Raw genomic sequence first — 18,312 nt, 5'->3', positions numbered from 1 at the left:
CTCCCCCCCCCCCATTTGCTAGATCCCTATGGAGTCAGAGGGCAGAGAAAGCATCATCATGAGAGAAGGGGGTTTCTTCTGAACTTCTTTCTTGTCCTTACGAGCAACCATATAAAAAAAAATGGTGGTTGTAAGACTTCCAGTACACGGAGGGTCAGGTACTTTTTGCTTCCTTTGCAACTTTAACTGAGAGCTACTTTTCCTCCTTGTCCCTGAGGACTTTTTAAAACAGGTGATGAGCTTACAGAGAAACAAAACCTAATCCAAGAAGAACACAGTAAATTCCAAGTTAAAACTGTTGCGGATTGAATTCTTCAAAATTTTCAAAGACAAGCAATTCCAAACTGACGAGACACTCTCCCCCTAATCTATCCCATAGCACCTACATGCTTGGAAGACTCTTAGCTCAGTAATATTGATATTATTGGTTGTAGGTCACTGGATGCTAGCAGCAACCTTACACTGATTTCAGCAGAGATTTGTGTAGAGACCGTACGGTCTTGTGGCTCCAAGTGGAACAGAAAGCCAGCCCTAACCTTTAACTGGTCTGCTGTTGCTGTTTTAAATGTTATTCAAACACAATTAAGGATGCTATTAAAAGAGCCTGAAGAGATCAAGTTAGTTGCAGCTACTCTGTTTATACAGAATTCATTATTCTGAGCAAATCCTGTGAAGACTCTTAACGTGTGCATCACCTAGCAGAATGGGCACAAAGGGAGACAGTCAAATGTTGTTGCAAGAAGTCAATAGAAAGTTCAAAGCTGCACAAGGCAGGCAACACGCATGCACTAGCACAGGACGTAAACAAGGTTTCAGTTGTCATGCTGCTGGCAGGGAGTGAGTCATCACTCCTCAAGTTTAGTATTGCAAGGAGAAAGTAATTTTAATCTGGGAATACAAATTTAGGAAACGGGCGAGGAGGGTACTTGGCAAGCTTACTGTATGTGAGATGACTCCAGTGATTTCAGGCTTCAAGCCCCTGTGCAAAGCCCCCGTGACTGGAGGGACAAGTGAAGGTGGTGATGAGAAGAATGGCAGTTTCGGGTAAACAGAGGGTAATGTGCCAGATGCAGAGGGTGCTTGGTTATGGTGGGAACCCCTCTGGAGATGTGGGGGAATGAAATCGTCTAGAGTCGGAAAAGTCAAGGGTGAGCCAGGAGAAACAGTCTCAGGGAATACGGAGCCTTGCCCAAAAGGAACCAGAGGCGGTGGCGGAGTGCTGGAGCTGCCTTCTTGCTGTCTGTCTGGATTAACCTGGAGGAGGGGGACTACTATAACCCCAGGCTGAGCTGTGGTGGTGGCAGTGGCGTCCTGTAGGAAACAAGGTGTTGTTATGCAACGGGGAAGACTGGTACTTTAGTCTAACGCAGCCATATAGTGTCATGCAAGGATGCACCCAAAATGATACGAAGCCCCAACAGATTTTCTTTCCTTATGGAGACGTACTTCCTCAGTCTTGCAGCCCTGGCTTCTATGAATACACATGGTTTTTCACAAAGATGTTCCTTCCCCTCACCGCCCCTCTTCTCCAGTTCTGTGCAGCGAGGCTAAGTCAAACCACAGAACAGCTCTGCATTCACCATCATTTGAGAAGCACTGACCATCACATTACAGAGTTTGCTTCTTTTACACCTCCCTAAAATAGAAAGATCCTCGCCAGCCCAACCCAACCCCCTACAAACACCACACACGCACAAACACACAGATCAATGTTGGAGGGGCGCGCATGGGGTGTTAAGTATTATCAAGTAGAAGACCACAAGACTCAGGTGGCACAACGAGTGCTCAGAAATTAAGTAGGAGGGGAATAAAGCATTAAGGGAACATTGTAATGAATTAAAGAACCGTTCACACGGCTGAAAGAAAACAAGTTTATGGAGAAAACATGTACCATGCTGCGTCCCATTGCCTTGTATGGTGGCTGTCGCTGCTGAGTAAGGTAAGGCTCTTTTCTCATCCTGTCCTCTGTGGCAGTTGTGCTCTGGGGCTCTAGCACTCTGTCCCTCACAGCTTGCGGAGGTGACGACTGAGTCCAGGAGGGTTGGCCCGCACCATAACTAACTGCGTCTTTACTGAGGACAATGTAAAAGTACGGCCTGGGAGGAATAGGAGGAGGAGGAGGAGCAGGAAGAGACTTTCCAGTATCTGTTACAGAGGAAACAATGTCGGTGGCTGGTGCCTGAGTGAGCTCAGCGCCCAAACTGGTGCTGGCTGCTGGGTCATGTGTGGTGCCAGTGGAATTTTCAGATGCAGCTAAGCAAGTGCTGTTAGATAAACAAGCTACATATAGTTTGGTGACCTTTTTATCCGCCTTCGTCTCATGACTGGAATTCATTCCAGCCTTACTACTGGGATCTGCCCTGTCAGGGTTACGTTGTATGGATGATGCATCCAACGAGGAGCGACCTTCTAAGAGTGGCTGCCCAGCATGCACCTCACCTTTGGGGCCTGAAGAGTGAGAATGCCCTGCTGGCAAGCCTTGCTTCCCACCGAGGATGGCCCCATAGGGGGTAGGTGATGAGAAATAACAGCGTGCACTGGCATTTGGTGATGCACGCTGCGTATAAGGCTTGGGTGCATTCAGGTACACGCAGTCCATGATGGGCACTGGCAACAGGTTGGTCACTTTAGTGTCAGTGCGAGGACGCCATGCAAAGCTTTCCTCTTTGGGAAGAGGAGGACGGGGAGGAGCAAGGGCCTGCCCAGGCAGAGTCAAGAAGGAAGAGAGGGAGAGAGGAAGTAGCACCAAATGAAAGGAAAAAGGAAGGAAAAAATAAATAAATTCGAAGAATGAATTCGGTCATTAGACTTGGGTTAAGCAGGTTTTAATACAGCAAGAACAAAAAGCAAATACAGTATCTGGAAGGCTGGTGCAGAACTCACTCACATACATCATCTCACACATTCTCTCTTTCTTAGCACTGCTCACTGCAGCAGGCAAACTCTACCCAGCTCTCAAGTCCCTGCCTACACGTTTCTCTCTCTGGGCTAAATAAATCTCAGTGCTGTATTGTTTCAAGAGGCCTGCACAGCAACACCCACAATGCCCCTGGGAAAGCCCGAGTCAAGATTTAACTTCCTAGCTAACTAAACCCAGGCTCATGCCTGCCTAACTAAATACTTCCCAGCACTGGGGACATTTGAATCGCATAGCCAGATTCACAGCTCTAGGCCATCTCTGCTACATGGTACGTGCACTGCCGAAAAATGAACCTTGAGAAGTTTCACCAGTGCTAATGAAGCAGACATCATGTGAAAACTACAGTCTGCCACAGCTGGCTAAGTAAAAAGTCAGCATTTCTTCCTTCTAAAAGCTAGCTCTCAAATTCTTTTCAGAATTTTTCAGTCCTGAAAATGATTTCAGGAAGACCAGAACAATTAAAGTTTCTTGAGGAACTGAGTTCATAAGAATTTGCCTCCAGAATCAAGATCACTGGCAGAGAAATCCTGCTTCTAGTAAGTAATAAGAAAAAGCTTTACTGGTTTTGGTACTTTGCAACATATAGGTTGCTAACTCCACAGCTGCCTTCTGACTGCAACTCCAACTCCAATTACAGTGAATTTTTTCTGAAAGCCAAACTGTTTTGAAGTAAAATAACTTTGCAATAGAGAGATTTCGTTTATTGCTTTGTTGCCAGTAGCTGAAAACTATAAACTACTGAAAGGAAGAGAACTAAAACACCCACCTAGTGAACAGTAGCTCCCTGCATTCTTGCAAATTAACCCTCTGGAGACTATGAAAGTAGGTTTTACACACACCCTGTTGTCATATCTTTATGGGCAAAGGCTGGCTAAACCACTGCTAAAATGGCCAAAACCAGAGAATGAAGATGCCTTAATAGCTTGCAACATTCAAATCTGAAAAATACCTCCTTTAAAATTCATCCACATATGACAGGTTGTGGCCAGCACCTATTCTTGTTACATAGATATAGACCTAGAACAGCTTCGTAAAATTACAGCTGCTGTCCTGAAATCTGTCCTCATGCTGCCCCTCTTTTCCCCGCTTCCCTGATGTGTAAAGGAGTGGAGAAGTGGGTTAGTAAGTGCTCCTTCAGAAGGGCTTCTGCTTCTGGAACAGGCTCATTCCTTTTGCTTCCTTAAGGACAGTAGTTTCAGTCTGGAGACTTCAGAGTGCCACAATATTTCCCCTAGGTTAGGTGAAGCCTCACTTCACCACTACATAGTATTATCAGGAAATACTAATTCACCACCTGCAATTGCTGTTTTTCATTTTCTTCCATTTCAGCTTAGTTTGGACAGCAGTCCTTGAGACTTCTTATAGAAGTACTATGTGCATCTGCGCCCTCTCTGTTCATCAACAAGATCAGTAAGGGACTACAGGACAGCTCTAAGTATCAGGCAGTAAATGGGTCTCTCCTTTAGGGTGCTGCTCCTTCCCATGCCTTCATCTGAGTTGTGCCTTCTTCCACTTTCACTTACAATTTCAGGAACAGTGTCTGTTCTGTGGCATTGCTATAGGTCCCTGATGATGGGAGCAGTCACCTTGATAGGGGAGGACAAGGCTTTAAAGGGACTCTGTTTCACACAAGAAAGCGGTTTCTAACAGAGGGTTTCCTTATCAGCTTTCAGACTGCTTCTGTGCAGACCGACCACCCAAAAGAAAAAGGATGAAGTAACACTCCTCTTTAACAGATTGACTTCATCAATTTACCTTCAGGTACAAATAACCTTTCCCTTGTTGGGTTGTATCAGTTACAGTGTTAAAACTGAAAGGCATTTCCCCAATATCTTGTTTTTAATGTAGGGTGTAACTCTGCTTTCAGCCTGCGGCAACCTCTAGGAAATAGACCAACGTAAAAGACAAAACAGTAATAGATAACTACTTCACCTTTTTTCTTGCAAACAAATAGCGTTGTCCTCCTCCTTCATCCAGCAAGGAAACACTGTGGCGTGCCTGAACACACAAGCTCCACAGCATTCTGCTGACATCAGTGTTGCCCGCATTTTAAAGGTAGGAAAAACTGAGGCACAGCAACTTACCCAAGTCTGCAGCTAAGTTTGGAGTTCAACCCAGGACTCCTGACCATGAATCCAATGCTTGAACCCAGATCACCACCCTCACGGTCACAGAAGAAAGGCTTACCTGTGGCTTGCTGTCTGAGGAAAGGTTCGGACGCACACTCCTATAACCCTTGGCAGCCAGAGAAGATGGTTGGGCATCCCCATTGGCATCAGTGTTAGATGACGACCTCCAATCATCTACGAGGGGAAGGAAAACTCAGATCACAGAGGATTCCCTCCAGCTACAGGACGAGCGAAAGGAGGGGACTCTTTCTTTTTTTTTTCCTTTTTTTTTTTTCCAGGCAACAAGAAATACTTCCAAGAAAGCAACAAAAGCAACAACATAAGCAGCCAATGTTTGTACCTGTTTCTGGGTTTTCTGGCTCCAGACCTAAGCATTTCACAGAAAGGAGGGATGGAAGAGATGGGGGAGGAGGATAGACATAAAGGAAAAGAAAGGGGAAAAAAAATAAACCATTACATTTACAGAAAACATGTACCAATTGAAGTTAAGAGTCGAGCTACTTCATTTCACACATAAAATGCTTTCTGACAGGGCTGCCTAATTACCATAGAGACCAGCCCTAAACATGATGCCCTCCTTGTTTCTGACCTTTGTAAACACAAGGCGATTCATTCAGAGCAATGAAGAAACAATTGTTCATTGACATTCTTATTTCAGAGGCAAAAAGGCAGCCCAGCTAGCTACTTTCTAAAGCTGCAGCTTGACGTCCAGACACCACAAATTACTGCAAATGTAGGGACCCCGTATTCAGCCATGATACAGGCTATGAAGACATATCTATTCGTATCAACATCACTACGTATGATTAACTGAGATAAAGGACTGCCAACAAATAGATCAGGTTTTGCAGACTAAGTGCGTGTGCATGAAGGGAGTTATAAAATATGATGTCACTTTACAACCCGGTCCCTGCAGCTAGATGCATTGGTCTCATCACCTATTTACCCACCTCCCACTGTGCTCCTCCCCACCCCTCTACCCATTTTGCTGTTTAAGTTATGTGCAAAAAGCTCTTCCAGCTCCAAAGTACATTTCATAAAGCGATTGAGAGAGTAAGCAAAGGAAGTATTAATGAGCTGATTTCCATAGTAATGGTCTAATTGCCATTCAGGCTGCTGGAAATTTATGAAGCCATCAACAGAAAGGAGAGAGGCAATGGTGGGGGGTAGGAGTGAAGAAACAGAGAATGGCAAGCATGAAAAGAGGGTAGGTCACGGGTGGAGCAGAATGGGAGGAGAAGACAGAGCAGAAAGCAGCACATTGGGGCTGGAATTAATGGAATTGTCCTTCCTCCAACAATACAGCCAGAAACGATGTATGCTTTGCTTTCAAGAGCAAGTTTGACCCCCTCCCCCCTTAACGGCATCTTGCCTTTGGGAGTTCATCCTCTCTGCCAGACCCACGACACTGGCCAGGTTTGTTATGCTTTGCCTGTCTCCTACAATTAAGTAATTACACATCTGCTATTGAAAGATGGCAGAGCTCTGTGGCAACACTGTCTGTCTGGGACGCTATCCCCGCTTCCTTGACAACCCAAGTGAATGCTACGCTGGCAGTAGCACCACTCAGCCTCTTTCTGTTCCACCTCACGCCTGGGATAAAAGGAGGTGACATGGGCCTGCCAGGGAGAAAGAAAGAAGAAAAAAAAAAAAAAGATTTGAGGGTTTTTGGTGCTTCTGACAGCAAAAGGGAGCTGTAAACAAACTTAAGCCAATGAGCGACTGGTCATGAAACCTGCACTAGGAGAGAACAGGAGTCAGTCTCCCTCCACTGGTCTGGTTCTTGCAAGAGGTTTCCTACTATGCTATGGGATTTTGGGCTTTAAATCGTAGCTAAAGAAAGTCACCCCAACACCCTGGCCTGACCTCACCCGAGGTTATTGTGAGTAACATATTCCAGTTAACCTTCCACCCACTTACTTTCAGGTTGCTCAACATCCTGAGGACATGGCGAAGTGATGTTCTGATTCTCTTCATAGGCTGGAGATGCCCGGAGGGTCACAGCTCCTTTTCCGCTGCAGACTTTAGTGGGATCCGTTTCTACAGGAAATGCACATGCGCAGAGAAAACACATCGAAACAGATGATACAAAGCTATTAGGAGCCATCAGAGTTCTATGGAGTAATTTTAGCATGGCTGCCTCCGGGTGAATCAATCTAGTAATGTTTATGCAGATGAAGATTAGCTCTGGATTTAAAGCATTGAGAAATCAAAGCAGTTTCATATTCATGTAACTGATGAATGTAGAAGTAAGTTCTGAGTCAGTGTAACAGAGCTAAGAAAGGAGGAAAAAAGGATGAGTCTTTGAACCAAATTTCACAGGTCCATTTGCTTTATTTGGTCTGCTTTGTGTGGAGATGTTGTGCTAGCAAGGACATTCTACCATTATACCTGTGACTCTTCTATAGGGAGGTCCTAGTGGTATAAAGCAATATGATTTGTGTGCTGAAGCCTTAAAAATGCCTTTTGTGCAGGACTGAAAGAGAAAAAAAAGTCTTATGACCACTAGAGGATAAAATCTTGTAACTATGCTGAATGTGATCTAAAGGCAGGGCACTGCAAGCCACCTCCTTGCCATCTCTCCCCGTTTCCTAGCAGTGTTTCACCTTCTGACATAGGAACCCGAATCCCAAAAACTAGAAGATTTAACATATACCTGTTCAGATCACCCTGTGAGCCAGACACCAGATCATGCCAGCGTCCTTGCTGAGGCCCAATTCAGCACAGCTTCTGTGCAGGCTTACCTTTGCGCATTTCAGTCCATGGATTTGAGTTTTTTCCTCCTGTCATCCTATTAAGTAATAACAAACCAGTACTTCAAGGCTACCTTCCTCTCCTTACTTAAAATCCTTCTGGAGAGTTGTTTCCTCTAAGATACCTATAGAAACAATAAGCCTGAAGAGTCTCTCACTTATCCAAGCTACTTCCACAGGAAGAAACTTCCCTTTCTCATGCACTATTACTGACCCTGCAGCTGCCATCAGACTTCACTTTGACCCACCTAAACAGAGGTGCTAGTCCTACCATGACACAGCACAAGGAGCCTGAAGCGGTACTGAGCATGTGCTGTGTTACACAAATGACAACACGATGATTCTTATTTTTATGGGGTGAGGATCATGCTATCTCTGCATGGGGAGGGATGCAGCTCCTCTCTAGGAACTGTTATTATAATGAAAGTTATGCCTTCAGACTGGACAGAGGCGGCAAAGGCTGCTGCTTATTGCCCAGGCAACAGCCCATGTTTGTGCAGATCAATATTCCCTGGCTGATTTCAGTAAGATAATGCCCCATTAAATCCACACCAGTACAGTGCCTATAGACCATGACAACACCTCAGCTAAGGTTGCAAAACACACAAACCACAGCCAAGGTGGCCACAATATAGAGAAACATCAATAGTGCCAGATGGACAACAGCAGTAAGGGGAAAGACTCAACGAATGTCAAACACCTGGCTCTCATCGAAAGCCCTCTACGCTGAAATCACTGCAGTTCAAGCTTTTACATGGGCTTCCAATGCTTTAGGGATTTCACAAAAAGCATAGCTTCAGATCCACGCTTAGGACTGGAGGAAGGATGGAATAACTAAGGAATCAGAGGATACTTTCCTATAGTTTAGCCTTTAGTTCATTTAGGCAGCATTGAGGCAGCCTCTGTGAGGGGAAAGACTATCCACACAGACATATCAAATGCTGCTTAATCCTTAAATATACCACATTTGCACTCACACCACGCAACTGATCATACCTTAAGGTCACCCACATGCCCGGTGAAATAGAAGTTGACTGCCCTAACTGATTTTCGCATGATCCAGATAGGGTCAGGACTCCTTTTGCCCAGGAGTCCAGTTCTGGCTATCGTTTCCATCCACACGGCCCAACACACAGCCCGAGGAATCTACGGACCCACTTTCAAACCAGAGGACAAAGGTTTAAGCTCTGGGACTGCAGTTTCAAGAGTGCTGTAACTCTGAGGCATGGACACACTGCTGGGAGTCACCAGGCCTGATTTAGACATCCACAGACAGTGCAGGGTAGCTGTTCTCCTACACCTAGATTCCCTTCACAGGCACTGGAGAGAAATGCAAACACTTAGAGTTCACCGCGCCATAAATGTCTCCAACATAGTGGAGGAGAATCAAATTTGGGAATCAAAGCACTTTTTTTATTTTCATACAACATATTAAACCTGTATACCGAATCAAAACAATAAGAATCGGAAAAAATGTTCTGAACTCAACAAAATGAAAATGTTGTGAAAAGGTTTGAAAATGAAATATTGTCAGACTATTTCAATTTGGGAGAGGAAGACAAATACCTAAGATGTTGAATTCCCTCACAAATTAGGTGAAATGATGGAAAACAAAAATCTGAATCTCTCAGTATAGAAATCCAGCAGATAGAAATAAACATGACACTAGTACTGTACTAGTCCAACAGCCCACATGTGTGACAGATTAGGAGAGACAAGCAGTATCAGCTACACTAGTCTGACTGTCCAAATCCAGCAAAGTACAAAAATAATCTTGTACTTTAATGGGAAAACATGTGCTTGGGGAAGGGGTGACAGACAGCCTAACATACTTATTTATCCATATAAAGATTCTGTAAAGTCAGTGTATATACAGAAAAACAAAACCATTCGATCAATGTTGAACAATGCTTGAACGTGTAAAATACCATCTCCGACATCCATTTACTTTCATAAAGACTAAAGATATGCAGGAAACATTCTTTGGTTCATCAGGAGTTTGGTTCAAAATGAGGCTGTAACAACGATATTATTCATAATGAAGCATTAGTAGAAGAGCTTACAATGATCCCAGATTCAAGTAGACACAATTATGTCTGCAGAGGAGCAGCATAATTGAGAACAGTGTATTGTGCCATCAAGAGCTAATTTTATTACCTACTGATGAAATCTACAGTTCTGGAAACAGTGAGAAGAGGATGAAGCTGAAAACTAGCCAAAGCGCGTGGGTGAAGTGGGGGGGGGGGGGGAGGAGAAGCAAGAGAATGATGGCCAACTAATGCATGGCAGGGGGAGGAAGGAAGAAGATACCTGTAGGCAGCACTAGGTGAGGAGAACTTTTCACTTTCTTCACAGGGATTATTTTAACGGCAGAAATAGAGCGTGTACATAAAGGGACGTCAACAGCTGCAAACACAAAAGTGTAAATGGCACATCCAAAAAGGGAAGAACAGAGTTTGGGAAGCATGCCACAAAATTTTCTAATGTACTTGGAGACACAATAGCAGGAAATTTCAAATACAAAAGCAGTCCAGAGAGCAGTGATGCAACCGTTAAAAATATCCCTTCGTTTACCCTAATTCAGGACATGTCTGTTTTATGCAGCATACAGAACTGCTTACTGAATTGACTAACTGCTGACTGCCACTATGCTGCAGGCAAAAAGAATCTGGAAGCATTAGTTTTTAGAAGCCATCAAAAAATTTTAGTGTAATCATTTAGCTGAGATACACTACATGCAAAAATAAAAATGGTAACATTAATATGGCTCAGTTAAAACAAAGTGAAAAAACAAGGATTGAAAGGTTGAGAGAGGAACATTAAACTAGCCACATTACGTGAATTCTGGATTTTATGGCACATATTCTACAAGTTCAGCAACAGAAGGAAGTGAAATGTGAAATAATCTTGAAAATAGTCCCACGCCAAAGGGTAGCACCAAAATATCAATTTCAGAAAAAATCCATCCATCTAAACCATAAATTGAAGAGATTTCTACTGGACTCCATCAGCTAGCACACTAATTATACTAGATGTAGTAACATAGGGGAAAACCATACATAGCACTGCAAAAAATTCTAGCAATTGTTACAAAACTGTCCAAAACAGCTGGTACTTTCTCTCTCTGACTCTGTATTGCAGCTAATGTGGAACTCAAAAAAAAAAAAAAGGGGGGGAAAAAGGGGGGGGGAGGGTGGGTGGTGGTAAAAAAGGCAAAGGCAAAACTACTCAGAGGTGAAGCTCAACAGGATCTGCAAAGATAAACATCTTGTAAATCATGGCTCCACCAGTATAACTTGAGTTGTGCTCTTGATTTCTGCAGAGTCAGGATTTTCTCCTTTAAAACCTATTACCTTTCTGCACACATTAACTGGAAAATGCTAGATGCCTCCTCACATTCCATGCCATCTCTCTCAGGCCTGCAAAATCAGGAGTAAGAGGAACTACATTTCTAATACTTTGCACACCAGTACTGAGCACTGGGCCACCTCGAGGGAGGCACTGACATCAGGGTGGTCTGTACGCCCCCTCTTGTGGCAGATCTTTCTGGTCCCTGGCAAAACTGGAAAGCACAGACTTCACCAACGTAGAAAATGGCTCTCAAGCAAAAGGATGGGGGAAGAGCTTGATAGAATTTAAAACAATCCCATCAAACTAAAAACTAACGATTTTATGAGGTTTGAAAAAATTCTTTTTTTATAAAAGAGGAACCCAAATCAAACCCTGTTCTCCACGCTTCTCCCTCAGCACTGGAGACCCTGCGAATACAATAAATCCCAAACCCAAACAGCCTGTGGTTTAGGAAACAACCCTAATTCTGTTCTGCTCTGTAACTGCCTGAATTCATCCATCCACAATGCAGTCAAAATCTAACCACTATAAAAAGGCATCAAAGGAAAAGAAATTAAACCAGTAGAAAACCAACCCATACAACCACATACTTTCACCCTGCCAAAACACACACCATCACTATACAATATTGAACGCTATAAAGCACACTGCAAACCTGCTGATGTTAACACGAAGACTGGTTTGTTTAGATAAGTTTGGGTTTTAAATCGTTGCTGCTAATGACAGATTTTTTATTACTTAAATGGTTAGTTCCTGCCCTTTAATCCTGGGCTCAAACCTTCACCTCCCACTGAAGTTAACAGGATTCACACATAGGCACCCACAAACCCATGCTGTCTGAACACACTAAGATACTGATTCGCAGGTGCTCACAAGTACCACAAGTAGTGCACAGCTTTCATCAAAACAGCACTAAAAATATACAAAGAGGCAAATCCAGCCTGCCACCTTTAAGAGAGAAAGAACACTTGTTCAGCTAAGAAATGCTGCTGCTGCTGGCATGGTGCAGCACAAGGCTTTGCTTGTATCAGTCGCCAAGCAAACTAAATTTGGAAACCTCTGCTGTAATGAATGTCTGGGGAAATCAACCACATCACGCAGCTGACATGCAGGGGGAGCTGCAGAGATGTCTCTGAAGCTCTTAACCCACCTTTTTCTTGTCCATTGCTGCTCAGCCCATTGACGACAGTTTTTGCAACATCAATTTCTTTGCGTTCTGTAAGATAAATGAAGAAGCAGATTACTTCTGGGTTAAAATCTCGGCAACTGAATTTAACCTCTGACTATGAGGAGATGCCATGGGTCAGCACTATTTGATTCAGGAACTAGGAAGTATTCCTACTATCTCAGTAGACATTGCTTGGAGGTTGTGAGGTCTCCATCTGTGGAGATGCTCAAAACCCAACTGGACGCAGTCCTGGGCAACAGGCTGTGGCTGACCCTACAGGGGTGTCTCCCTTGGATGACACCCCTGTTTCTCCTTTCCCTTTGCCTACCTGGATCACAGCCTCTTTTAAACAGGGACTGTCTCTGTATGTGCATACGGCATCCAGCTCAGTGATGAGATTTTCAAGAGAGATTTTTCAAGTCTGCAACATCCTCAGCTGACATGAATAAATCTGGCTCTTGTGAATTCAGAGAAACACAGAAGACAGTGCTAGAAAGGACTTCCAAGGGTCATCTAAAGCCATGTTCCTGACCCATGGCAGAAACAAATCTACCTCTGTCACTGCTGACAAATGTTTGCCTAACGAGTTCTTAAAAACTTCCAGCATCACCCTAAAGCAACCTGTTCCAGTGCTTCACAACGTGGAAGCTTATCAATGCTTAAGCCAAATTCCCAGCTCATGTTTGTCAGAGCCTGATTAATCTCCTAGCTTTCCTCTGGACTCTCTCCAAATGGTTCACATTTTTCTCAAAATGTGGTGCTAAAAACTGGACACGATACTCCAGCTGAGAATTGATAAGGTGCTAAAATCAAGTGGGAATATTATTCCACAGGTCCTACATATGGCACTTCAGTATGGAGTCTGCTTTGATTTTCACTCTGATTTAGCCTGCTACCCAGACAAGCCCAGAAGTTTTCCTCTTCCCAACCAGCCCTCATTTCCCGGTCCCTCATTTTTCTTTGAACAGCTGATTTTTCCTATCCAGATGTCAAACTTTGCATTCACCCCTACTAAAACATATCAAATTCTTTCAGATAATTTTTTCAGGTAATTAATAATTTTGAATTCTTGTATTCCAAAGTGAAAGAAGCTTCAAGCTCCAGGTCAAGATGTTTCTAGTCATTTTTTGAGCATTATGGGCCAAATTGAAACAACAAAAGCGAAGCCAGGACATTTTACTACGAAGCCATTCCGCTGCCTTAATAGTCAGATTCCCTGAACTTTCAAGGGCTTTGACTCTTTTCTGGGAGGCAGAAGAAGAGTCAAAAAAAAGAAAGAGTAATTGCATCAGAGACAGACAGGAATATTTCTAGTAATAAAAAGGAACGCCAATGAGGGCAGGCGGAAAACAACACAGACTTACCAGAGCTCATTGTGGTGGAGGGACTTGCCTTTTTCACTTCTGGATTTTGTTTATCTCTGTTTAAAGTGAAAGGCAGAATGGTTACGTGATGTTTCATGTCTGCCCAGACAGCACTGGACATGATGCTGAACATTCATCACAAAAGTCAAGGTAATAGTTACAGTTTCTTCAAAAAATTTAGTTTCAAAACCCAAATGGATTTATGTCAACCACCAGTTATATTTTTTGCTGATGATTAGCAGAAATTAAGAAGCATTTCCACCCAATATAGGTACTACTTTCAGACTTTAAGACTAATCCTCAACATTAAATTGTAAGATACTGATTAAAGCCTAAGAGTCTATATATGGCAAAGTGCAAATCTGGCTAGCTTCTAATATATAAAATGTGCATCACCTTTAAGAAAAAAATAAAAAAATCTCACTGAGACTAAAAGCTTTAAGCTAAAACCCTCAACGTAGACCATTGCCAGGTTTCAAGGTGATCTGTTGCTCAGATCAAAGTCAGTCTCTCTTTTGAAAGATGTTACAATAAAGAAGAGATATATTTGTCAAAATGCATATTAACTTCTGCACCAATAATTTCCAGTCCTGCAGTGCCACTGATATTTTCAGGATCAGACTCCAGTAAGTGAAACTTTAAAATTAGAAGCTTTAATCCTCCCGGGACCAAAGGCAATGAAGTTACCAACCCAAGAGAAAAACTACCAGATGGGGACCAGAGGAGAAAAAAGTCCTTTTTCATGGTCATGACAGTCTACAAAGGACAACTGCGGGCCCTATTCATACCCAGTGCCCACTCCTGTGGGGAGCTGATACCTGCAGCAAACGAACAGGTTTCAATGTCACACCACAGGTGTTGGTCTGAGTAGTCAAAGAGCGGCATTTCTACAAAACAAGTGTTTGCCAAGATTTCTCAACTCTCTAAAGGTCCTAGGTTGAATTACAAACCCTTCAATTTTGTGTTCCAGTCTTCCCCCCCGCCCCGCAAAAGTTAGTGCTAAAGAAAGTGAGATCAAGTGTAACTCCAGCCAATTAATGGCTTCCATGACACGAACAGAAACAGGTATCTGAAGCTGCGAAATAATGCATAAACAAAGACCCTCATCTGTGAAGTGTGGGGGGGAAATTGCTCAGAGAAACAAGAAACTAAACAAGAGAGCTGGAGATACTTGTTTTCCTGTTGCATGAACTGGAGGCAGCGCTGGGACATTGCAAGAGGTGGAAATTGCCTTCAGGGAATTGAATTTGCTCTCTTGCCTCAAGTGTCCCTATTCTTAACTAGCATTTGTTTCATACTAGCCAGAATATAATGAGCATGTTCAACAGATACTCGAAAGAAAAGAAAATTCAACAAGCAAATATAGTAACAGATCAGTCTGTAAAACCAGCCAATATCTGGGCTCTCCAGCATGCCACCCTAGCAACAGCTGCCAACACTTAATTATTTAAATATTTCCTTCATTAAAATAGCCACATAAGATATACACCATGGATTGGTGAAGGCTCAGCAGGATGCAGCCTAACTCCAAGCTGATCACAGTAAAACACAGTGTGAAGTGGAGGGTGCAGTCTAAAACCAGTCAACGACAAAAGCTGAGCCCAACTTAAAGGTCTGCTGCCCAGCTTTGCCTGCCCATACGGTATCTGCTTTTTGTTTCTACCACTTCACATTAGCAGAGAGTACCCTGAAATAGTAACGCTTGACACAGCCTGAAAATTTAGACAAATGTACTTAATAATAATGGTCTTTCTGATCTCCGTACATTTCAGTTATGGAAAGATGCCTTAGTTCAAGCAAAGCAGAAAGAAACAGGCTAAAATGATAGGCTATCCAGGAGGTTTGTAGCAATATCATGCTCTTCTGCGTATGGAAAACTGTTACGAATTAAACTCACTGGATAAATACAAGTCCCTCCATAGGGCAGGGATAAAACTACAAGAAGGGGAAATATTGCAGTAAGTCTCAACTCAGCTTTAGGATTAAAGCCATTCTGAAGCTGAGGAGGTTGCTGGCACCCAGAAGTTTTGACTCAGCACTGGCCCTCTCCATGGGCTTCATGCAAGTCAACAGAAAGTTTCTTCCACTCCAAACATCCCCAAAAGGCTGCGTGCTTTCCTCTGGCATACAAGATAAAAAAAGGGGGGGGGGGGGGGGGGGAGAATCTAGAGTATTACCTTTTCAGGAGAGGAAAGAGGAAATACTAGCTCACATGCCTGGGCAAAGGCAGGGTCCACTGATGCTGCAATCCCAGAGCAACACAGGTCCCCTTCCTCAATGGCAGTAGCCGAGCAATTAAACTTGTGACCCCATGCTTTATACTTTTTAAACTGTCTCATCTCTGTTTAGAAACAGTTGACATCACAACTACCATAAAAATCTGATTTCAGTGATATCTTTTTGACTCAAGAGTCTTGGCTTTGCTTACAGTGTGAAGCACTGGCCTTCATTGCATTAAGAAAAGCATTAAGGAAAGAATTCACACCAAAGAAAGCACAATTATTTGGCCTTAAAAGAACAAATTACTTTTCACAAGAAGTGATTTGAGGTTAAAAATAAAGTGATAATTAAAGAAGTTTGCTAAAATTAAATGGAGGAGGTGTACAAACTCATTAGAACTAGATCTAGAAAAATGACTTTTCCACATATCGCCACACTTACTAGCAATTATGGAATTAAATTAAAATAACAAGCATTCAGTGTTCACTTACTGTGAAACTAATCAGCATTATTCAATCACTCAAACAAACACATACTTAATGCAGGTTCCCATACACAGAATGGATTCAGTGTGCTCGGGGTGAGCGTAACCAATCCTGAGCGCCTTGGCTGGTGTAACTCCAGAAACTCCATTTAAAAGTTGATTTTGATCAGTTGAGGATCTGTGTACAGATTTGCTGCATGTGGGTAGAAATAACTGCTGTTTAGACTGAGGAAATTATGGTGCACATTCGCAGTTGAGAACATGCTTCAGTGCCTTTTTGCATCAGGTCTACAGAGTTATTCTACCTGTCTCCCATATGCTTAACCCAAACCACATACTGAAGTCCTATTAGGTCTACCGTAGCCCTAAGGCTGCTCTTGGGACCAGATACACGGTCCAGCCAGAGAGCACATCTGGCTCCACAGCCCCAGTATAGCAAAGTGTTGCCCTCTGTAACACTTGGGAAGGTACATGCTGTAAGTCAGTGTACCGTGAGTGTTTGGATGGTACATCCTTAGACAAAGCAATCCCTGCCAGGTTGGCCAGACAGGCTGTCCGTGAGCTGTGGGAGCAGATGGATCTGGAAACGTTTGCTGCTCCCAGTTCCTCTCGAGAACTTCCTGTAGACACACGTGCAAGTACGCACAGCAGCACTTCAGAAGAGAGCCTTTCAAAGGGAACTGAAAACGAGATCCCTCATGTCAATATTAAAAACAGAGAAACTGGTACTGCCAGATCAGGCAAAACAAAACAAATTAAAGAAAAAAAATAGGCCAAAACTCCCCAGCGTCTCCCTCCAGCTCCCTGCTCTAACCAGTGTCTCCTTGCCAGACTGGAATTCATGCCTTTCCTGAAATGTGACAGACATAGCAACAAAGGCTTCAAAGCTGCAGACATTCAAAACACAATGAAAGGTAATTAATTCCTCAGGGCATAAGCCAGCAGCTGTAATCCTGAACATGTCAATGTCCCTGCGTAACATCCACCAACCCCTTGCCAGTTTGGTCATACCTCTAGACGGAGGTTTAACGCTTCCTTCCTCCCTTTCACCCCCAGCACATTTCTTCCAAGGCTGCAGCTCCTTCCCTACTTGGTGTGGAAAAGAGAGCAGTGCATTTAGAAGCCTATTTAGGAGGAATGCAGATAAGTGGCAACTACTTCTGCACAGCACGTCTCTGGATTATCTCACATGCTATAAACATTCAAGTACTCCCCCTACAATGGCAGGGGGTAACAAACAGCTCATTAATAGTTCCGAGTAAGGACACACGCTCTTAAATCACTGGTATCTCAGCTAAGAGTCACAGGCAGTGGTTATTTCTGGTGGTCTAATATGTGTGTGTGGAAAAGTAATTTCCTCTTGTTTCTTCTCTTGTTATTATTGACAGCTCTGATGACTCGCACAGGATTTTAGAACAGTTGCTAAACGTGAGATGAGCATTCAGAACTTATTGGGCAGGTCCCTTATGTTCCTGAGATTTGGACTCCTGCTTTATCTTCTCAGTTCTGAGTTTTTTACATTTTCAAAGTTTTCTCTCCATATACAAGAGCTTTAAGTGTTTTGTGGCTGCACTTAAATGAAAAATCAAATTCTTATTTATATTAGTATAATCTAGAGGTTGAGGCTTTTAGAAAAACGGTAAGCTTTCAGACTTAAGGGATGATCAGCAATCACAAAACTTACTTTTCACCTGGTCAGGTCTCACACATCACTGACAGCACTCATTTGTTTAGCCTCTGACTCAGACCCTTTCTCACATTGCCACCAGTGTCCCTGACCCAGATGCTCTGCTCAACCAGCTATGCCAGCAATGTGGGGTCCCAAATCTGGAAAGTGGGAAAAGGGCTGCACTGCAGCCAGTGCCTCCTGGAGGCACCAGGAGGTTCCTCTGCTTAAAGGAACTTGCTGGAAAGCACATCTCC

At 43.3% G+C, this 18,312-nt stretch overlaps 1 protein-coding gene and 1 long non-coding RNA gene across 17 annotated transcripts in view; one reads left to right on the top strand and one right to left on the bottom strand.

Annotated features, from left to right (window-relative positions):
• SORBS1 (sorbin and SH3 domain containing 1) overlaps positions 1-18,312 on the bottom strand; it is a 145,753-nt gene that overhangs the window by 60,645 nt on the left and 66,796 nt on the right. For 6 of the 15 annotated variants that reach the window (XM_009277676.2, XM_009277678.2, XM_009277679.2 and 3 more), the window contains 7 exons: positions 13,686-13,741; positions 12,304-12,369; positions 10,113-10,208; positions 6,970-7,089; positions 5,390-5,416; positions 5,108-5,223; positions 940-1,311 (listed from right to left, as the gene is read on the bottom strand). In XM_009277676.2, coding sequence (XP_009275951.1) covers positions 940-1,311; positions 5,108-5,223; positions 5,390-5,416; positions 6,970-7,089; positions 10,113-10,208; positions 12,304-12,369; positions 13,686-13,695 — 807 coding nt within the window. In that variant the 5' untranslated portion in view covers positions 13,696-13,741. Of the gene's footprint in view, positions 1-939; positions 1,312-1,891; positions 2,699-5,107; positions 5,224-5,389; positions 5,417-6,969; positions 7,090-10,112; positions 10,209-12,303; positions 12,370-13,685; positions 13,742-18,312 lie in introns of those variants that run through there. The other 9 variants (XM_019471698.1, XM_019471697.1, XM_019471699.1 and 6 more) reach the window with 7 other exon arrangements.
• LOC103897606 lies at positions 1,326-5,160 on the top strand. Of its 2 annotated transcripts, XR_657505.2 has the most exons (5): positions 1,326-1,939; positions 3,337-3,456; positions 4,587-4,681; positions 4,875-4,975; positions 5,073-5,160. It is a non-coding gene; the product is annotated as an uncharacterized LOC103897606 (long non-coding RNA). The 2 variants fall into 2 exon arrangements; XR_657504.2 differs by lacking the exon at positions 3,337-3,456.

Source organism: Aptenodytes forsteri, unplaced genomic scaffold (genome assembly GCF_000699145.1).
Source record: "Aptenodytes forsteri isolate BGI_AS27 unplaced genomic scaffold, ASM69914v1 Scaffold15, whole genome shotgun sequence".
Lineage (NCBI taxonomy): Eukaryota > Metazoa > Chordata > Aves > Sphenisciformes > Spheniscidae > Aptenodytes > Aptenodytes forsteri.
The sequence above is the reverse complement of the archived record's forward strand: the minus strand, read 5'-3'. Positions and strand labels throughout refer to the sequence as shown.